Below are 23,032 nucleotides of genomic sequence, written 5' to 3'. Positions count from 1 at the left end.
AAAAAAAAAAAAAAGAAAAAAGAAAGAAAGTTTCAGGGTTGAAAAAAAATGGCAGATTATCATCAGATTTACAACAAAAACAAACATTTGATTTCATCTCATTTTATTCATATTTTTTCCAAATCTGAACACAGGAAGTACAAAGCTTCTATCGTTTTTTCCCCTTTCTTAAAAGGAAACCAGTTGTACAGTTAGTGCATTCAATCCTAAAACGATGAAAAAATAGATCTGACTAAGAAGAAGAAGAAGAAGTGCTACATAAGGAGATGATGAGGTAAATCTGTCCAGGAAGAAGAAGAAAACAAACAAATGAAGGATGCAGTGAGACAAACAGACAGTCCACACATTATTATTATTATTATCATCATTATATACACGTCAGATGCATAGAATACTTTCTCAAATCCTTTTTTTACATAAATACCTACATTTTGTTTTCAAAAAGACAAAAAACTACCAGCAAGATGAAAAGTGAAACCGGTCCAAGTGTTTCTGAGATCAACTCGCCGCTGAGCAGGACACACTGCTGCTGATGCATCATGGGAAAAGCCTCAGTGAAAAACAACTGTAATATACAGCAGACTTTTCTGATCACGCCTCCATTATTACCAGTGTAATTTTAAAGATTAAGTTGGTGTTGTTCTGTATTTTTCTTGTCGTGTGTGTGTCCTGGCTGACATGTTCCTTCATTACCATGAACATACACTGTGCAAAGAAACATACAGAATATGTTCATGTTCTCCAAATCTCAGTCCAGGCGTAACTTCAGTTGTTTTTCATTTGGGCTTTTCAACAAAACTTTATAAGACGAGAAAACTCCAGGTTCCTCCAGCAGGAAGGTAAGATTTGAATTCACACATTCCAAAACGTATTTATTGTGGAAGAAATGTTGTAATTTCCCTGTTTTAGTCTCATCGACATTGATCCTTACTTTCCTAAATTTCCCAGAGTGCTTTTCAAGAAAAGCCAGCGAATAAAGACAGAAAGTGGATGATTCCAGCCTCGACTTTTAACTTTATCTCTTCTGTGTCTTCTATTTCTCTGCACTGTAGCCATTAATGATTTTCTAAAAAAAAAAAAAAAAAATCCCTGAACTGTTTTATCCATTATTTACACACGTATCTGTATGATTATGATTAGAATTACATTTAATCATTTTTAGATCTCTGTCCTGAAAGTCAAAAACATTTGGTAGAGAGTCGAGTTAAAATACAATGAATTTCAAATGGAATTTGGAATGTAAAGAACATCACAACCTGCTGTTCAGGAGGATTATTCCTGTTAGCAGAAAGAAATTAAACTTCCATCTGAATGTTTGCTGTTTCTTCTCTCCTGCTGGAAGAACCTTATTTTCTTTCTTTCCCTCAGACGTGTTGTTGAGTGGAGCAGATTTCCTGCGAGCCGGCCGCCGTCTGTTGCAGACAGACGCTCAGAAACCTTCTCACTTTAATCGTCTCTTTTTCAGGACGCTGGTTTTCGTTTGGCACCAAAATCCACCATCGAGTGTTCAGTCGACAGCTGTGACCACGTCTGGACTCCTGTTGGGCTTGTTTCCTGCAGTCCAACTCCAACAGGAAGTCACAGTTTGTTTTTTTTAATCTCCTCTTTTTAATGTCTTTTTTCATCGTCTTTAACAGGAGAGGTCCGACCTCCTGCTGTCTGCATGAGCGCTGATGCCTTCAGGGACATCACTCGGTCCTCGGAAAGGTGAGTTGTCAACAATTTGTGTGTGTTCTTGTCACTGTGTGTTTGTCATACATGCTGTGGTGTGTGTGTGTGTGTGTGTGTGTGTGTGTGTGTGTGTGTGTGTGTGTGTGTGTGTGTGTGTGTGTGTGTGTGTGTGTGTGTGTGAATACATTTTTGCCAGTTTAGCGGGACATTTTGACAGCTTATATTTTTAAAAAAAAATAAAAATCAAAGCTATCAATGACGATTTGAGAGTGAGTGAAAGAAACATTTAAAATTGGGGCTTCAAATCTGAGTGAGGTCATGTCTTCTGAAAATACTGCAACAAGTTCTTAGCAACTTTCACTTTGAATGTGACTCAGCTCGAGTGACAAGTATGATTTGTTTTGAGAAGTCAAATGTGTTGAAATAAGAGAGATGTTGCAACATTGACTTTTATTTTGAAATTTACCTGCTAACACTACCTAGCTCCATTGCTAATTAGATAATTTGTCTGTGAGCAGCTTTGCGCCTGTTTAAGCTTGAACAGGTTTGGCCTTCATGCAAAAATCAAATGTTAATGTTGCATCATCGACTTTAATGTTGTCCTTTTTACCGCTGTGCTTGACAGATTATTGATTGTGTAATTGTGGTTATAATGATGTGAACTCCAGTTACTGTTTTGATGACAAAAGGTAAATAACTTGATGCGCATAACCTTATTCATGATGACTCATCAACAACTGAGTATCATTATTATAATACAAATTATATTGTCATGTGTTTTTGTTGTTTTTTTTTACAGATTAGGCAAACTAGGAAATAATATCATTATAAAACAGGTAATAATACCTTGTATTTTCACCTTACTAAGACCTGATACTGCTGGTTAGTGTTTGTTTCCTCGCCTCTTTCATTCATGTTTCTTTAAAGAGGTTCTAGACATTGAAAGACTTTAACACATCATCAAGCTCTCAAATCTTCTTCCAGACTAGTTTCAGCTCATAATTGTTTCCTAGTTAAGTATGTTTGTCCTGAACGTCACTGGTACATTGAACACACCTCAAGTTGGCCTTGTGGAGTCTTCAATGTCAGTTCAACACATTTGTCCCGCTGTCACCACAAATAATTTTTTTTATGGTATGTTCAAGTAATTCTATGTCCTTTGACAAAAAGACACAACTTCTCCCTGTATTATTTAGAGCTATTCCTCCTTGGAGAATTTTTGTTGGGTATTTCAACATCCATCCACATGATCCACATTCATGATAGACTCAAATGTTTGCTTCAACATTTTGATGAGCAGGAAAGAAAAGGCCCGTTAACAACATTAGCTAGGTTAGCTAATTGTGTTCACTTAGACCTAATAGTTTTTTAAACATGTGAAAAAGGCTCCTGAACGCACCTTGAAAGTGGTTTTGACATCTGACTGAAATAATGACAATGACAATGTCTGTGCGTGTGTGTGTGTGCACACATTTTTTTTTATGTATGTGTGCTGCAGTCTAGTCGTCGCTGATGACGTCCACGTCGTCTCCACCCCCGCCCGGCTGCTGCGTGGCTGCTCTCCAGCGGTTCACGTGTTGACTGCCCTTCCTCTTCTGCTGAGCTTCAGGAGACTCTTCCTCCAACTTCTGACGCTTGTGCTTCGTCCTGCGGTTCTGAAACCACACCTTCACCTGCAGCGAGACAGACAGGTGAGTGATCAGACAGGTGAGACATGACTGATTTAACACACAGAAGACATTGTTACTATTGATGTCTTTTCAAAAAGTACAGTAAAGTGTAAAATAAATACGGTGTTAAAACATTACTTCAATCAGAGTTAAAGTTACCTATGAGTAGTACTTGAGTAAAAGCCTTAAAGTATCTGATATTATACGTACTTAAGTACCTAAAGCATAAGTAAATGACACACACATTTACATGTAGGTATACAATGTTTTTTGAATTACACAAATAAATGTAGTGGTGTAAAAAGTACAATATTTGTCTACAGAATGTAGTGGAGTGGATGAAGTGGCAGGAAACTAGTTGACTGAAGTAAAGTACAATGTCAAGGTATGTGTCATTTACTTACTTGAGTAAATGTTCTCAGTTACACTCCATCAGTGGTTACAAGTTAAAAAGAAATATTACACTCTGAGAGGGGCTGTTTAGGATTTATGTGCTGCTGAAAATAATTTGAACTCTTTACGTTTCACTGATATAAAAGATTTTGTGTACTGAAGTTCATTTGTTAGAGAGCAACTGTCAGGCAATCAACACATGCAGTATGTAATCTGCAAAGTTACTAGCAACTAAAGTTAGCAAATAAATGCAATGAATGTACATTTATAAGCAGAAAATGGACATACTAAAGTACAAATGTACAATTTCATAAATTCACACATCAGTAAATTTAATTTATTTGAAGTAATTTTTCAGTACTCAAACTTTAGAGGAGCTATTCATATCCTTTATTGAAGTAAGAAATACTATTATAAGTAAAAGTCAGGAAAATATGCATAAAGGATTCAAAGTAAAAGTACTGTTCTTTATGAAAGTACTCAGGTACTTTGTTTAAACATGTTTAGGTACTTGTACTTTAATTATCTGCAACTTTCTACTTTACGTTGGAGGAAGTAATCAGATCCTTCACTGTAAAATTAAAAGTACTGCACTGAAAAAGTGTTATAAGTATTCAAAGTACTGAGTGCAGTTTGAGCCACTGTGACATCAGAGCTGTTTAGTTTGGAAGTGTCTTTGAAGCAGGCAGCTACTACAGCCGTCCTGCTTCCCCTCCTGACAGTAATCATAATAAATGTTCTGGAGCTGAACAGTGATTTAAAACCTCCCTGCTGGTAAAACATGAATGTGACACGTTCAAACACGTCCAGCTGCGTTCTGACTAAGAACTCGTGTTGCTCAATCTGTCAGATCTGAGATCAGTTTGACACGATCCACATTGATGCCGCCAACGGCCTCAGGTGACACTTTAATATCCATGCTCTGTGTGTGTGTGCGCGTGTGTGTGTGATGGCTCGGTGTGTAATTATGATAGCGATGTCACTAACTCTGACGAGCCAGACGCTTAAAAAAGAAAGAAAAGTGTGAGGAGGTGATTTCCTGTCGATTAACGGGCTGACTGTAATCCTCTCACAAATGAAACGTCTTGTCACTCTCTCCTACAGAACGCCTCAGTAAACAGATCTTAATACCAGAGTAAAAATACTCCGTTACAAGTAAAAGTCCTGCATTAAAAATCTTAGTTTACTCAAAGTACAGAAAAGTACTCACTTTGCAAAATGGCCTCCTTCAGACAGCAACACGTTTGACTCCTCTACATTTATTTGACGATTTCAGTTACTAGTTACTTTTCTGATTACATGCTGCATCTGCCGGTTACTTACCAACAGTAATCCTCTTTCAAATAAAACCTATAACCTTCTCTTAAACACTGCTTCCATACACAAATCTAAATGAAAAAACTCAAGGTAAAAGTACAAGTAATGCAAAAAGTAGAGAGCTGAATAAATCTTTTAAGCTTATAACCACTGATGGAATGTAAACTACATACATTTACTCAAGTACTGTACTTAAGAGCAATTTTGAAGTACTTGTATTTTTTGCTATTTAAATAATTCCACAGTGTGGGGCCAGCCACTTCATCTAGTTACTTTACAGATTACATGGTGCACCAGGCCTAAAGTAGAATATGTTAAATTAATTTATTTTGTCTATCATCACATAAAAATTAGTTCAATATCAGATGTGCATGTAATTACATGGATCTTTTCTTTGTACTTATTGGAAATACTTCAAAACTTTTACTCAAGGACTGTTCATATGGTTGACAATCTCTGTTACCAAAGAAATATTTTAACACGATATCTTTACTTTAACTTTAACTGACTTTTGGGTAAATCACTAAATTTGGTGTTCAGTGGTCAGAAGTGTGTTTCTAATTACTTTCCATATTCAAGTTTGTAAAGGTCAAACTTGACTGAGTAACTGTTGCATATTATGGACTGAATCACAGTGTTTGTTTGTTTACAATAAGTTTGAGTTAGAAAATACTGCATCACTAATTAGTTGACACACAATTTAAGTGTTTTTTTTTTTCAGTCTAAATAATCTAAAGTACATGTTTGATTCTTTTATAAACTAGCATTTGGTCTGAGACGGCAGAAAAGCAACACGGAACATAAAATAATCACAGCAGAAACATTAAATCAGCGGCTGGTTTTCTACCCTGAAGTAAACGTTCATGCTCATGTGACATCACAGTGATTCAGTATGTTCACTACAGTCTGAAGTCTGGAGTCCTTAGCTTAGTTCAGCATTTTGTGTGTAGATCACACAAATGAGACAAAGAATATTTATCACTAAATAAGATAAAAATAACTACTTGTTCACTACTGTTGTTAAACTTACTCAGTAACTAAACCTTCAGATAAAAGTAAAGCGTACAGTGCAGGTGTGTTTCTTTCTCAATTAAAACTCAAACTCAAACTCAGTTAGAAATTTTGTGACTACATTTTTCATATTAATGAAAGGATTTTTTTTTCTGCTGCATTTTTAAAGAAACATTACGTAAGTTTCAGGCAATAAATATAATAACCCTAACCCAAAGAAAGTTAGTTAATAAGTCTAATTCCAGGGACATCAAATACAGACGTAATCAATGTAATCTGGATACTTTGAGACAAAACAATAATCAACAGTAATCCATGACAATGTAAGTATGATCCAAGCACACATTCTTCTTCATCAAGTCTTTCTCCAGAACTGATGTACTGAGTTGCTGGATGATATAAATAAATATTATTTTTAGATCTATTTTCAGTGTTTTAACGATCTCTAACAATCTGAGCGAAAGTCGTAATAAAGTCATAATAAAGTTGATGTGAACACTTCAACGCAGCCCTGAGATCTGTTTTGGAAGGCAGATCACTCGATCATTATCTTCTATAAAAGTGCAACGATTGCAAAATGTCTTAATTTATGTGTGATTAATAACTGCTGATGGCTGCGACTCTGTGCTGATTGATGGATTACTCGCTCCTCTCTCTTCCTGTCCTGTTGTGAAATTAGCTCATAAATACTTGAGGATGATTCACTTCGTCTCACTGGCGTCAGTGCTCGTATCGCTGTAGCGACCTGATGACAAACACTGTCAATCACTCCTGAGAAAAGGTGGAGGGAGCGCCGAGGATCTGACTAACCAGCGACTCACTTCCCCCTCCATCATTCCTCAGAGCTGGGGCGACGCCAGCGGCTTCAAACACACCCTGACGTCACATCAGTTTGTCCTCAGACACGTCGAGGACGTTAATGAACAGTTTAATCTGAGACATTAAAGTGGAAACATAGCGAACGAGTTCACACTGAAAACAGATCAGAAGTTTGTCTGAAGCATTTCGAGCAAATAAAAAGCTGTTACTGAGCAGGAAGTCTGTCGTCTTTCATATTTGCTGGAACATTATTTTTTGTGAGCTAATTTTTCTGGACGGTTTTTACTCTTCAGTCCATTCATGCAAATTCTCTGCAGGATAATCTTCAAGTGTTGAGCATTTCTTTGGTACAGCATCCATTTTGATCTAATCACATGTTACTGGTTGTTTCAGTCTTTCAGTATTTTTTGGATGATAATCTGTTCATTTATATTAATGGTCAAAATAGCTTAGTTTCTAGAAAATATTGTCTCGTAGGATCTATCCATACGTTCATCAGTTGATAATTCAATCATTAATTCATTCATTTATATTGTGTGGATAGGTAATTAGTTGATGACCATTCTTTGGAAAGATTTCATTATTAGGAGGATAAGGCTTGCTAGTTTTTCCAGATTCAGTTTGTTTTTGTAATACCCTTTTTGACCACCAGTGGCTGAAGTGCACCACTGCCGCATTTAGGACTAAAAGCATCCATGTATCTTTCAGGGGAGTTTTCATTTCTCTACAATGAGTTTTCTTTGCACCTGAAAATGTGAAAAAACTCAGATGGAAAAGGGAGTGGTTTTATATAAATCTTATAAAATCATCCTGCAAAACTTGTTTCCCTCAAGTTCTGAGGTCAAAAAAATATTTGGGTCAGACTTTTTAATTTACGAAGCTCTGAGGGACAATCAAGAATTCTTTGTTCTGCTGATCCATTTTCTGAGTGTGATCCAAATTGTTTTTCTCCCATGTTCATGACTTCAGAACTGGAGGGAAAACAGTTTTGAAGGAGATACATTCCCTGAAATGTTTTCGCATCTATGAAAGAAAGAGAAAAAATCAGGAGAAAAGATTAGCCGCAATTACAACACACTCTTCTTCTAAGGAAAGACATGACAGTAACGTTACATCACCTGCTGACACACAACAGATGTATGCGGTGCTCAGTGTGCAGTGAAATGCCTTTAACACGAGGCAGTGGAGCCTTCAGCCTGAGAAAAATCACCCTGAAGAAGAAAATTAAATACAGTTTTTCCCACTGTTTTAGATTAAAAGAAAAAAAAGTCCTCACTTGCCCCTGAAGGCTTCACTGGTTCATTCATTTCAATTCTTTTTCTTGCTGGTAACATTCATTCATTCACTTGTCAGGAAGAGATCTTGCTGTTTTGTTTAAGTCATTTGTTCTGAGCATGTTTAATATTTTCATAATCTGCTCTTTTGTTTGTTTACTTTCATGTTACACATAGATTTGTTCATTTATTTTTAATTTTCGGCTTGTCATTCATTCATTCATTAAGAAGTGTTGAAGTGTTTGTTGTGTTTTTAACCGTTTTTATTCATTCAGACACTTCATGTTTTCTAGTGATGTACAAGAACAATTACAAGTAACTTTTTACTTGAGTAAATGTATTTAATTACTTTCCAACACTCTGATCTCTTTCTATGTTGGATGAAAGAAATGTATTTTAGATCATTTTTATTTGATTTTGTATGATTTCAGCTAGTTTAACATTCCCTGTCGTCAGTTACCCATGATGCCTACCTGCGTCTCAGTCAGACACAGCCCACTGGCCAGCTGCTTCCTCTCGGCTCCGACCACGTAATGATTCTTTTCGAAGGCTCGCTCCAGCCGCAGGAGCTGCGACGGCGAGAACGCCGTCCGGATTCGCTTGGGTTTTCTGGAGAACGGGCCGTGAAGCAGCATGTTCTCTGGACTGCTCTCCTCACCTGGACAACCACAGACAACCAATCAGAACAAAGATCAATGAACACGTCGACACCTGCTTTACAAATCAGTTGAAATTAAGTCGTGTTCATTCTTCCTCAGACATGCTGAAAGAGGACAGAACAACAGCTTTTAGGTCATTTATCAGACTCGTGTGTCCAAAGTGACTTACAGTAATTCATACACTGATGGCTGCCATGCAAAGGCAACAGGTATCAACAATGACAAGCCCAAACATTTCTCCAGAATCTGACTGCACCTTTAAATTATTTCGGGATCAACTTGTCGTCTTCTTCATTAAAAGTGAAGCAAGAAGATGTGATGATGTCACAGCTCTATGCAGGATTTGATTTGCTGTTTGGAAATCATGTGAATGCTGCAAGACTGAGGAAGAGAGGATAACTCATCTGTTTCATGGTTGCTCATATTTTTACATTCTGGAAAGACAAACGGATTTTTACTCTAAGTCTCTTAAACTGGTGACGTTAAAGTCTGTCACTCTTTTAAAAAAATCAATTTTCTTTTTCTGTCATTTCCTGTTGTTACTGTTTTGTTCTGTCTGCGTTTATTGAGCTGGTTTGACTGATTGTTTGTACATTTATATACTAACAGCTGCTTTTTAAATTCTGTATGGAAATATGGTCTCTTTTCTGGTCATTTTCTAAAAAGACTAAAATAGAGTACAACGGCATGCAATGATGGAAGACCATCACCAGCATAAAACTACAGAAGCTCTGAGGGGCAAAATGTAATGTATTTTTCTGGTGATGCATTTTCTAAGTCTGATCTTAATTATTTTCACTTCTGTGTTTTTGACTCTAAACAAACTTTATGAAAAAACAATGTTTTTCCATCTGTGAAAAAAAAAACAGTGGAGGAAAATAATTCGGGTATAAATCTTTTTTTATTGTTCAAAACCAAGAAAAATATTCACAAGAAAAAAAAGTTCCTGGTGTGAAACTAAGTTAAAAAAAAAATAATAATTTGTGACCTTTTCGATTTTTTTTCCCAGGAGATAAAAAAAATTGTGTGTGGAGCTGAACTAATTTGTTTCCAGAAGAAATGCAGAAAAAAAATGTATTTAAAAAGAAAATAAATCAGTTCTACACAGGAGAAACATGGATTGTGGAAAAAAAAAGGCTGTCCTCAGCTCAACACAAGTGTGTGTGTGTGTGTGTGTGTGTGTGTGTGTGTGTGTGTGTGTGTGTGTGTGTGTGTGTGTGTGTGTGTGTGTGTGTGTGTGTGTTTTGATTGCATTGGCTCTGCAGTCAAACCACAGATATAAATCTGACTCTGCGTTTCAGTGCTGCTGTATCATCGCAACATGATGTCATTAAAATAAAACAGCGTTTCCATTTCTCCTCTCAAACACAGACATACTAATTATTGAGATCTAATTTCATGTTTACAGTTTTTATGTCACAAAAAAAAATTCTAAACAGATTGTTAACATGTGAAATCAAAGGTGCAGTAAGTACAGATTCAACCTGCCCCCATCCAGAGACCACCAACACTCCCCCGGTTCTCCAGACTCCAGGCTGGTTTTGTTTGTTTGTTTCTGTTTCTATTCCTGTTATAAATAAAGTTGTACTGAATTAAATCAAATCCTGAGCTCCTCACAGCTTTATAATCAGTTGGTGGATTTTTGGTTCTCAATTTTTTTTTGTTACACTTGCATTTTCTTGTGTTCTGTTCATCACCTGCATCAGTTTTTTCATGTGAATTACTGTTATATTACATTAGTTTAACACAGATTGTTAAATGTGCACTGTTCTGCTTTTCTCTGTTTTATGATGATAAACATGCACTTGATGATCCAGCCAAACCAAATCATCTCGAAACAAAAAGAAAATTTGATCAAGCACTGGAACTAAATCTCAAAGTACATTAGAACATCATCAGATCACAGAGACTGATGTGTAGTGAGGAAAATGTTGACAGCAGACCGAGTGGAAACACAGGCTGAACAAAGTGAGTTAAGGATTTGCAAGATGTTTTCTGTGACGAAATAAACACATCCTTGGATCACCATCTGCTCTTCAAAGTGTCCCAACTATGTGGAGAAAAGAAAACTGAGATAATCAAGCTGCACTAAATGTTTTCTAATGATTAATGTTTGATGAGTAATATGGTTTAAATGAATCGTTATTTTGTGATCATTTACTTAGTTTTCCTGTGTTAAATATAATTCTTCAGTAATTCAATTGGCAGTAATGTAACTTCAACGTTCGTGCCAGTAAAGCTTAGGAGTGAATATCTTTGTTGATGAGACTCATGAAGACGTCAGCTTGGATGACTAATGAAGGTTGTGTAACTTGTAGTTTAGTACGAATATGAATAAATTAGTTTTGTTCTTTTTACTCTTTACTTTGTTTGCATGAAAACTGAATTCTGCTCAGTTTCTTCAACCATCAGACAAAGTACAAAAAAAAGTGCTGCTGTTTAAGCTCCTGAACTTCAACTGAACCAGCGTTGACGTTATAAACTGCTTAAATACAGAAATAATTGAATGTACTTTGGTTACTTAAGTACACTTTCTGTTGTGGTTCAACAAATTTTACTGACCACGTGAAGGGATTTGATCAGCACTCAGATTCTCGCAAACTGAGGCTAATTTGTTTGTCAGACATGTTGGCGTGCGGTCGAGCGAATCTGAGACGCCGTTGGTAAAAATGGTCGTTGTGTTTCTTTTGTCTTCTCGCTTTTGCTCCAAACCCACCTGCAACATCTGCTTCATTTTTCTGACCATTTATTGAAATCTCACGTAAATTCTTCAAATCTATTTTACATAAAAACAAATCCTCGCTTGAGAGAAAAGACTTGCCGTCGCCGGCATGCCGCACGCAAAAAAGTCGGTTGCTTGGCGGCTTCTAGGACAATGATGGCGTGCAGACAGCTACACGTGTTCACGCCTTTGATTCAACGTTAGCGTCTATAAAGTCACTTTCATATGCAAACTCTGAGCTGGGCCGTGACTGATGGAGGTCAGCAGGCGTCTCAGAGGCCCCACTTGCAAATGCGACGGTTGATTCTGTTGAATGTGAAGTAACGCGAGATCGCAGCGTGATGTGACAAAGTGACAATGACAGCGTGGTTACAGAGAGGTCGGAGGTCAGAGACGCTCGGCTGGTACGATCTCACGCAGGAGTTGAAGGATTTATCGCCAAATTAACAGTTAAAAACAATTAAAGTCTTACTCTGCGTTCCACTCTGAATGCTGTTCAACACCGAAATTTTAAATACAAGAAATACAAGAACATAAGCGAACACTCTGAATCAACCAAGAAAACCACCGAAGGAAAAGTTTTGTGAAAGAGACACACTGCTCGAGGAGAAACAATCTGCTGCAGGGACACTTCCTGAAATCCTCCAACAAAGGATTTAAAACTACATGAAGCTGCTGCTCTGTTCTGTTTGCTGATGATCCAACCTAAAGTACCAAACACCTGAACAAAATCGGAAACAAGAGTCCGTGCTTGTTGTGCATCACAGTTCAGATCTGTCATTTACCCATAATGCAATAGTGCAATGCAACACATATGATGAGTCAGAACATGTGAATACTCCTGTTTACATTATGTATAACGGTATATCCATTATTGCCTCTCTGATTTTTGTAATTCTATCTAACAAGGGCATAACCAATGTACAGACAGTGAGGGTTTTTTAAAAAAGGAGCGAGTCATTTTCAGCTCCAGTGTTTGAGAAGTGCAGTTCATTAGCTGCAGAATTACTTGTTAACTGTATCATCAAAAAAGCTTTCATGCAGGATCACCATGAGGCAAACAGACTGCAGATGAGAACCAGCTGTTCAGCTAACTCTGCCACACTTGTTTGAAAGTTGAGCTCATTCAGAAGTCTCTAATGACGTTTAGTTTGAAGGTTTTAACCCTTTTAACGACAACAGCTGACAAAGTAGAAGCAGGTAACGATCACTTGCTGCAGCATAATGACAGAACAACAACAACAACAGGAGCAATTTTAAAGACCTGTCTGACCTGCGCACACATTAAAAACCTTTCCACCTTTTCCACAATACATGTATTTCATCTTCGTGCCGCCGTCTGCTACTTTATTTAGGATATTTTTTAAACTGAAGTTGACTGCAACATTTCATCAAATGTACATCGCTGAAAACTCTTTGGTATTATCATTCTGCTGCACTTCCTCCTAATCAACCTAGTTATCATAACATACAACCTGAAGATTTGCTTGTAAATCACACAAGTTTGTCAAGAGTCTGAAGAGCAAAGAGCGAAGTGAAGAGGAAACAACTGAATGGTTTCTCCGCTTTTCATTTCTGTCTGTCTGATTTGGCTTTATGTTGGCAGAAACTTGATTCACAATGACACAGAGTTGTGGTGACCTATAATCTTTCGCCATCTAGATTTGATGCATGTAGATGCTCATCTTTGTTTACTTCCAGCTCAACTAAACGTGTAGATGTTTCCTCCAGAATACGCACAAAAAAAACAGCTTCAACTGACACCTCAACCACAGTTTATCCTCTTAGATCTAATATTTCATACAGTTAATCTCATAAGAAATGTACAAAACTAAATATGTATCAGGTGAAAAAGAGGCCAAGAAGAGAATCCATACTTTCAGCTGCAGAAACAAAACAGCAGCAATGTGAACATACTTCCAGTCACTGACTCATCACTGACAAACAGCTTCAGCTGCTGTGACGAAGGAAGAAAAATGTAAACAGAGGCAGAGATGATGTCAATCAAACAGACTGCTGCTTTTACACTTCTCCTTGTTTGTTCAGTGGCTAATGCTGTGAATGCTAACAGCCCGCTTCTTCTACTATCTCTCATAAACACGCAGTATATCAATATCATATCATTATTCCAATATCCCGTGCAAAAGGAAGGGAAGAGCTTTAGTGCGACAGAGAGAGGAGCTCCAACATGGTGATATAAAACTGATATAAAAATCACTAGGAAATACTCTGGTATGTTTCATGAGACAGTGAAGGGGATTTAATAGTTTGAAAGAAAGCCTGGTCCACTGAGCACCTCTGACTAACTCAACCAGAAATATCAAACATTTTTGATGGATGTCTGATATGCCACAAGGCAGTGACATGAGAAGAAGAAGAGGAGGAGGAGGAGGAGGAGGAGGAGGAGGTCTGTTCATTAATTAAACAAAAAAAAATAAGAGGGGGAGGAAGAGAACGGAAGCAGGTGAGGAAAGTGTGAAAAGACACCAAGCGGGGAAAGAAGTGGAATTATCGCAATAGAAAGAAAAAAAAAAGAACACCGCGACACCAATGGTGTGATGTTTCACTGCACTGCTGACGACAAAGAAACATTTCCCAGGAAGGGGGACACCAAAAGGTCCTGCCAAATGCACTGTAATACTAAATGTATACAGATCACAAAAGGCACAAAGAAGTTTGGATTTCTCAAGTTATATATTAAAGGATCTTTGACCTACATGTCTCCAGTTGTTCATAATCTCAATTATTACAGATTAGAATCTGAGGAGGACATCAGGTGTACATGAAGTACCTTACTTAAAACAAAACTGCAACCTAGGGTCTTTTTGATAATGTACCCGAGTCAAAGGTTTGTTTAAAACAACACCGCTGTGTTTTTGTTTTCAGGTCAAACTCATTTTCAGTGGAGTGCTGGGGGCAAATACTATGTTAGCATCAATATCGCTATTTTTAAAACACTAAGAAGTCTCAACACAACATGAAACTTTGCTCGTAGTATCATCAGGGTCTCTACACATGAACACGAGCATTGAGAACATTGTTTGTGTACACAGAGTTTACTGAAAAGAAGGTTTTTGAACAACTCACTTTACCAGTTGTTTTTTCCACTCACCGCCATCTTGCCACTTGAGAAGTGTTGATCTCCGAATGTGATGTAACCGGGAGGAGGATTGAAGATTTCCCCTCCCTTATAAATCGGACAGTGCTACAAAGTTTTCTCCGTGCCCGCAAACTCAACTGGAAGTGGCGAGCCACCCCAGCAGCTTCAGGAGTTTCCCACCTTTTCTCTCCTCCCTGTTACATCACATTCAGACATCAAAGATCACTGTTCAGAGTCACTGGGTCACGTGACATGGTAGCAATTCAATACAAACGCTTTCATAATAAATGTTCATATTAAATAGCAGATAGATAAAACATTCAATAAAAATCCAACAAACAATAAGGTAATTTGTTGATGGTCCCTAAGTCAGCCTCCAGTGTGGGGGGAGGCTCTGGGAGGCAGCTAACCGTCCTCACACTGCTGATATTGGATGACACTGAGGAGACGCCACCGGGTGTCTCCAGAGTGAATGTCTGTCCAATATCCAACAAACACTAACCTCACCTCAGTCTCCACCCACAACTGTGTGGAACTGCAAGCGAGCTGACAGTGGACAGAACCACTGTAACTGGGGGGCGGTAATCTTTAAAAACTTAAATACACGTTGTTTGTGTGTTTAATTAGGGTTTTGAGTTCCTATTATTCTAATTTTATTATATTAATATATTACCTAACTTGATATGTTGTCTCATCAAACTAATGAAATACCAGAGTGTGAAAGTACGTCGTTATAAAGTCACAGTCGACTGTCATCAGGGATGCGTCTCCTAACTTAAACACTGTAGAGCTGCTCCTGTATATCAGCAGCTCACAGAACTGAACCAGGACCAGCAGTTATGAATATGAGCAGATTTATTGTGACATTAATTCTTGTTAACAAACTTTTCTGAGCCCGGCTGACTCCATATTGGCGTTGGTGACGTGTTGATGAGACTATGTAGTTCAGTGAGCTTTAGCACACAACTACATGAGGTTTGACAACAAACTGACAAACATCATGTGTGATACTCATGACACAGCTCAGACAGGATCAATACTTTATCTATCTCTTCATTCACTACCAGAGGGAGAGAGAGTGAGAATGTCCAAACAAAAAGTACTTTTCTAAATGATAATCAGAATAAAATAATACAGACTGTTAGTGATTAAAGATATAACATATAATGTATAACATATCTAACATTATTTACAAAGTGCTTTGATAGACAGCAAACCCAGGAAACTCAGGAGCACAATTTAAGAAAATAAAAGCCAAACAGCAAGAAGCATAGATTGAAGCAAAGTTAGAACAAGACAGAATGAAGATAAATAAATGGAAATAAAAGTAAAAAACATATATATAAAATAAGTCTATAACGGCCTTTTCTCCTCAGGCAGGTTGTTCCAAAGTCCTGAAGACAAAAGCACGAAGACCTTCAAATCTAAGTCTCAACTTTGAGACGAACAGCGCAGCTTTAAAAACTTTTAAAGTGAACAATTAAATCTTCAGATCAATTCAAAAATCAGGAACGGGGCCAAAGTAATGTGAACTGCCGAAGTCTGGACCAGCTGGGGAGAGAAGCTACATCTCTAAGGATTCGATTACATAAAATGTTTAACAATTATTATAATAAGTTATTTACTGTATTTGTACAAAGTCTGTCTGTTTTGCTTCATTAACGTATTAAATTAATCTTTTTTTAAAGAAAAGAAAAGAAAAGAAAAGAAAAGACGCCAAAATAAAAGTGGCAAACATGATTGATTTCATACAGATTTAACAAAATGAAATAGTCAGAAAATAATGAGAGCATGTGGCTGTTAGAGGAGGACTAAGAGGAGAAGGAGGAGACAAGTTAAAACTAAATGCTCATGTCAGTGTGATGATTAACAAAATAATCAAAGAGAAAATGCTGAGAATATTTTCACTGTCAGAGACGAGGAGGAGAAGGACGACGACGACGACAACAAGGAGCTTTGTTGGAGCAGATGGCACATCAGGTTCCCCTGGCACTGGAAACAAGTCCAGACCTGTGACAGAGAAAAGTGTGTGTGTGTGTGTGTGTGTGTGTGTGTGTGTGTGTGTGTGTGTGTGTGTGTGTGTGTGTGTGCGCGCATGTGTGTATGCACGTGCGTATGTGTGTGTGTATAACAGACACAGACCTCCTCCTCCTCTATGTTTTAAATGATAATGACAGAATTATCATTTTTTGGGTGAACTGGTCCTTTAAGCTGCTGTAACTTGACCATTTCCTGCTGATGTTTCACATTAAAAGCTCGTCACAATCAGAAGGCCTCAGACTTTAAGGAGCTGACATCAGTGTCCAATGAAATTTAAACCTTCAAGTGCTCAGGAAAAAAAATGAAATCTAAGCATCAGCTAGACAAATTGAGGGAGCAGGAGGGGATTGTTCTCAAGGTCAGGGATGAACTTTGACCCTCATCTGCCTGGAGGACGTCCTGTTTGTCCTACCCAACACACACACACACACACACACACACACACACACACACACACACACACACACACACACACACACACCTGACCATAGAAACGGGACACAGGGAGGTGATGGAGGCTGTCAGCTGCTTCCAGCTAATGAATAAAAATGTGTCTGAGTGAACGAAGGAGCTGTGAGGACTGTGAGAGGAGGAGGAGGAGGAGGAGGAGGAGGAGGAGGACGAGGAGGACGAGGAGGAGGAGGACGAGGAGGAGGAGGACGAGGAGGAGGAGGAGGAGGAGGAGGAGGAGGAGGAGGAGGAGGAGGAGGAGGAGGAGGACGAGGAGGAGATAATGGGATCACCTGTGTGGGAGCGACAGGTACTTCGGCTGTTTACCCTGTTACTGTTTGAAAGAAATCTGTTTTTAAACATTTTTCTGGTCGTCAAAATCTTTTTTTTTTTTATTTAATTCAGATCCAGTATTATATCTATTTCATTTTTTATGTAAACAGATAAATTAATAGAACAATGTTGTACTTTGGCTCTGATGCAAATGTAAATGAATGCAAATGAATGTAATCTGCAAAGTAACTAGTTACTAAAGTTTTCAGATAAATGTAGTGGTGTAAAAAGTATGATACCTGCCTCCAGAATGTCATGGAGTGAAAGGATAAAGCAACAGAAAATGAAAATACTTCAGTAAACTACAAGTACCTCAAAAGTTTACTACACTACAGTCGGCTGCTTGAGTAAATGTAGTTTACTTAGTTACATCTCATCACTGGGTATTATTCAAAGTCATTTTATGTGTTGTCTGTGTATCAGACACTATAAAACTGTTGACTTTTTCACAATAAAAGCATTGAATGTCTCCAGTTTCCTTTCAACTAAAATTAAAAGCACAGAAAGGTTCAGAGCTGCGATCACTCTCACTCAGTTGGATTTTCCCTCTCTATGTTTTTACAGCCAACAGACAGAAAATCCACTGACTGAACAGAAGCCTTTAATCTGACAGGTGACGAGCTCAGTGTGTGTGTGTGTGTGTGTGTGTGTGTGTGTGTGTGTGTGTGTGTGTGTGTGTGTGTGTGTGTGTGTGTGTGTGTGTGTGTGTGTGTGTGTGTGTGTGTGTACATTACTCATCCAGGTAGTAAAGTACTAATCCTGAAATAACTGTTGTAAGTAACTGTTATATCCAAGAGGGTATCAAGCTTTATATTAATATTATTAGTAGCGTTGATATTAATTTGACCATGTTGCATCCTCTTACTCATTTATTTTCATTTGCACTACATTGTCCACTGTTTTTTGTTGTACTGTTGTTATGTGTAGTGTCCTTGAATGCTTTGAAAGGCTCCTTCAAATCAAATTCATTATTGTTATTATTATTATTATTACGTTGAGCTCATTTTAAATAATTCATTTATGTTAAAAATCATCTTTCAGTTCATCTGAAACATTATGAAATTATAAATCACAAGTTAGAGATGCATGTTTTTATTAGAGTGCAAACCTGAGTTATATTTTCTATGAGCTACATTTTATAATCAAATAAAAACAACAAAAAAAACTCACGCTATTTGTAGGAATTTTTCACTGATTAATCTATTATTATTGAACTAACTGATAGTGTGCAGGTTGATCGATGATGAGGATGATGGTCAGTCGCTCTGATTGTGATGACACCAGACAGCGAGGGGTTAAAACTAACAACAGGACAATTGATGTGTCGATTGGCAGCCAGTTGTGTCGTATCAATAAAGCTTTGTTGAATTTAAATCATTTCAGCAGTTATGAGTCGTCAGCTGTCAGTTACATATTTCAAACTCAGAGAGCTTTATTTACAATCTTTGAGGAGGAAATCTGTCCTGAGGGTTTGTAAAATGATGAAAAAACAAGTCGTCTCATCGAGCTTCAGAAACACAACGTGTGTGTGTCAGACAGAGAGGAAGGAGAGTATCAGCGTCCCTCAGCAGCTGTTTGACTCAAGAAACTGGACGTGAAAGAGTTAAAACAAAAACTGAAGAAGAAGTCCGAAACTCCACTTCCTGTCTGTGTTTCTTACATTTACATTAAGAGCATCAAGCAGATGCTTTTGTCCAAAGTGAATCACAGTAATTCATACATTCATACACTGATGGCAGTGGCTGCCATCAACAGACCAGGGGAATCAAACAGGCAACCTTAAGATAACAAGATGCTGACTCTACCCCTGAGCCACAGCCGCTTCATTCCTCTTCTATGATTAAATAAAATCCTCTCAGCTCAGCTTTTGTCTGTTGCCAATGACTGACAATAAAGATTAAAAGTGAAAGTCACCCATATGAATAGTACTGGAGTAAATGTATCAACACGACAAGTAAAAGTGTGTACATATACTGTGTACTGTGTGCTGTGTACTGTGTACTGTGTACTGTGTACTGTGTGCTGTGTACTGTGTACTGTGTACTGTGTGCTGTGTACTGTGTACTGTGTACTGTGGGTCGACTGATCAGATCTGATGTTCAACATTTTTCTGATTATTGGAGCCAGTAAATTCAAAATGAGTTACTTCAGCTCTGATCCCGCAATGTAATCTGTAAAGTATCTTGTAATCAAATTTATCAGACAAATGTAGTGAAGTGAAAAGTACAATAGTTGCCTCCAGACTGAAGCGGAGTGGCAGAATAAAAAAAAAATATCTTTAACACAAATACAGTATTTGAGTAAATGTACTCAGTTATATTCCATCAGTGCTGTCAAGTGTTGGAGGAAGTATTCAGATGGTTCTCTTTAAAAAGTACCACAGCACAGAAATACTCTATTACAATAAAGAATCCTGCAGTAAAAGTACAAAAGTATTATGAAGCGTACCAAAGTAAATTATTGCATTATAATTATTGATGCGTTAACGTTTAAGTTTAATTACGCACTTCTGTTTAATGAAGGCGTTCATTTACATTACAAAGTAGCAGAAAACGGAGATACTTGAGTAAAGTACAAGTAGCTGCCTGGAGTCAGTGTACTCAGTTACATCCATCACTGAGTGATGAAGTCTGATATCTAATTGTTTTCATGTGAATCTGAAGGTGAAATATTTTTTTAAATCCTCAACATGATTTAATGTTTTTTTTTATATATAATTTGCAAAATGTTGTCATTTTGTTTGTTTTAATTACAAATATAAAATATAAATATAAACACTGAGATATAATTATAATATATAAAGACTATAAAGACATACAGACTACTTTGATGTTTAGATATTATATTAAACTTATATTTCATAATGTATTCTACTAGGTTTTAAATCATTTCTCATTATCTTAATATTTTCTTCAGTGTTAGAACATGTTTTATTGTTTATCATTATTAGATGTTTATGTTTGACAAAACCTGAGGATTTCATTTTAAATTGTTGTTGGGAAACTCTGGATTGATTGATTGATTGATTGATTGATTGATTGATTGATTGATTGATTGATTGATTGATTGATTGATTGATGATCGTTTCTCTTTTATTGAATTGTGATTTTCGAAAAAAGACTTTCTGTGTGAAACGTGATGATTTGAGTTGATTTTATTTCCACTTTCTTTGATTAGTAGTTAACCGCGGCGGCTTTGACACGTGAGCTGTTGTTTGATTCATCCAATTATGATAAAAACTGATTTTGTTATCGATAAATCAATCAGACCGCAGCCGAACTCAATTAAACCCGCTCATCAAATTCGATATTTGATTTCCATCCGAATTCTTTCCCCGTGAGGTCATCAGGTGGATTTTATGTAAACGGCGCACCTGATTCAAATTACAACTTTATTCAAAATGCATTTAAAAGATGAAAAAATGTGAGAAAATATCTCAAACTAATGCTTTTTCCTTCTATAAATTAACAGAAGGCCACGAAGTTCACATCATTTGTGTTTTAGTGACTATCTGAGCTTTAATAACAATAATGTAGAATCTAATTAAATATCTATGTTTTTTATTCCAACAGCCTGCAGAGTTTCATTTAACTATAGTGACGATTCCTGTCGTTTAAATTAAGTTTAATTGACTTTCTTGCAAAAACACGAGCGCGTTTTATCATCTGTTCAACATGTTATAGATCCAAGTGTTAATGCCGCCATCACATCAGTCTGATATTAATTCTGCATCTCAAATCAAGTTCACACTAAATTCAGCTGTTTAAAGGTTTGACAAGTTTTCACTTTTAATTGAAGGAAGGTTGAATGGAGTTCGGTTGGTTTCAGTAAAGATTCGGGAGCCAAACAACAAAAACGGTCCGGAAAAAGATTTAAGAGATTTAAAAAAAAAAAAGACAAAAAAAAGACAAAACCCGTCACAGAGCAGCAGAGAGCAAACACAGAAATACTTCTGTCAGATCACTGTGAGCACGCTGCGGTATTAAAGGAATAATGAAAGAATATTACAGGAACTAAAATGAGAGGTTAAAGGTCGCTCGAGCTCCAATCTGCACTAATAAGAAATGGGATTTTCGCAGGAAATAATGATTAACAAATCTTGACAAATAAAATGATTAAAATGAGTCATGTGTTCAAGAAAATGATCCAACACATAAATAAGATATATTAGTAATCTGATACTAACATGATATCTGACGTCTGAAGTGAAAATGAGTTGGGGGGGTTGTGTGTGTTTCCACACCGCAGAATTTATGTGACGGAGATCAAAATATCCAATAACACGATCGATTATCGATTATTCAGAAAACGCTGCAGTTCATCTACCATCAAATACGCTGTACTGCCAGTCTGTTCACTAATAAGCATTTGTATTATTTTCAGTAATGATAATTCACGCAGTGGTCTGCACATTCTAAAATACCCAATAATCATAAAAACAGCAGAAAAACACGGAAAACAATAAAATATTAAATGCAAAATAATAAAGAAAACAATATTTATCCTGATATTTCTCTTATAATAACATTATTTCTGATCAGGATCTGTGCAGCTCACACAATAAAAACTGGATCTTCTGTTAATAACTGGACCCCAAACTTGTTTGAGAGAAAATTCTGATTTAAAGAAAAAAAAAAGAAAACCTCCACAACATCAATTTAAACTAAAACATTCATCAGCATAATAATCCATATGTGAATGAAAGCAGCGGCTCACCTTGGAAGCGGTGTCCCAGGTAGCGGCTCCGCAGCACCCACGGGTAGAAGCTGAGCGCGTCGCGGTGCTGCGGACTGAAGAAGCTCTGCGGGGGGATCTGCAGCGGGTGCAGCGGCAGCCCGCCGGGGCTCTGAGTGTGAGTCCCGGCCTCCTGGATCACCAGGTCCGGCCCGGCCGAGTACAAAGTCCTGCCGCTGCCCCCCTGGAAACAGGAGCCGAACACCCCAGGGTGCAGGGACTCCGGGAAGCGGAGCGCCGTGGGCCGGATGGGCTCGTCCCCGGAGCCGCTGCCGTGGCTGATCGCCTCCTTCCCCACCAGAGACTCGATGGTGAAGCACTTCTTGTTATTGCTGCTGAACATGGTGAGCACCTGGAGCACCGGGAGCACCTGGAGCACCTGGAGCGGAGCGGAGCGGAGCAGGATGAAGGTTTCACCGTCCACTAGTTCCTCGGACCTGGGATCAGAGACCCAGCTGGACCCGGAGAGCCATGCCTCCCCTCCGACAGACCCTGGCTGCTGCACCTGGAGGTGAGGCTCCTCTCACCTGTGTCCGGGGCGGTGTCTCGCACGCGCCTCGCTCCTCTGTGGCCGCCGCGCGTGCAGAAATAAAAAGCACAAGCTCCTCAAAGTGTCCGGAGAGTCAGCGGGGATCCTCCGAGCTGCGGCCGGGAGAGAGCACGGAGCGACGGGCTGCGGGGCTCTGATCAGTCCGTGTGTCCTCACGCCTCCTGCCGCCGCATGCTGCACTGAAGCCGGGCGGGAGAGTGTGACTGTCGGTCAGCAGGCTGCCGACAGATACCTGCCCTGCCCCCGGCAGAGGTGCGCTGAGCATGCGCAGAGGAGACTAACCAGACAG

The 23,032-nt window shown here is 38.2% G+C and overlaps 1 protein-coding gene and 1 long non-coding RNA gene across 3 annotated transcripts; one reads left to right on the top strand and one right to left on the bottom strand.

Moving 5' to 3' along the window:
* The first annotated feature begins 94 nt into the window (after nt 1–94).
* Nucleotides 95–6,929, top strand: LOC119008166. Of its 2 annotated transcripts, XR_005071347.1 has the most exons (4): nt 95–1,707; nt 2,471–2,507; nt 3,170–3,362; nt 6,742–6,929. It is a non-coding gene; the product is annotated as an uncharacterized LOC119008166 (long non-coding RNA). The 2 variants fall into 2 exon arrangements; XR_005071348.1 differs by lacking the exon at nt 2,471–2,507.
* emx3 (empty spiracles homeobox 3) lies at nt 3,121–23,032 on the bottom strand. Its single transcript, XM_037078271.1, has 3 exons — nt 22,176–23,032; nt 8,629–8,813; nt 3,121–3,344 (listed from the first exon to the last, which is right to left on the bottom strand). Exons 1-3 carry the CDS (start codon nt 22,534–22,536, stop codon nt 3,171–3,173), a joined length of 720 nt encoding a protein of 239 aa, XP_036934166.1. The 5' UTR covers nt 22,537–23,032; the 3' UTR covers nt 3,121–3,170.

Source organism: Acanthopagrus latus, chromosome 18 (genome assembly GCF_904848185.1).
Source record: "Acanthopagrus latus isolate v.2019 chromosome 18, fAcaLat1.1, whole genome shotgun sequence".
Lineage (NCBI taxonomy): Eukaryota > Metazoa > Chordata > Actinopteri > Spariformes > Sparidae > Acanthopagrus > Acanthopagrus latus.
Note: the sequence above shows the minus strand (reverse complement) of the source record. Positions and strands in the feature narration are given on the sequence as shown.

Bases quoted from the DNA above. Each gene is read 5' to 3' on its own strand.
- emx3 (XM_037078271.1), bottom strand. From the start codon at position 22,536: ATGTTCAGCAGCAATAACAAGAAGTGCTTCACCATCGAGTCTCTGGTG. The intron at 8,814-22,175 runs GTGAGCCGCTGC...GTGGTTGTCCAG, and splicing joins CCTGGGACACCGCTTCCAAG to GTGAGGAGAGCAGTCCAGAG. The intron at 3,345-8,628 runs GTAGGCATCATG...GTCTCGCTGCAG, and splicing joins TGTGTCTGACTGAGACGCAG to GTGAAGGTGTGGTTTCAGAA.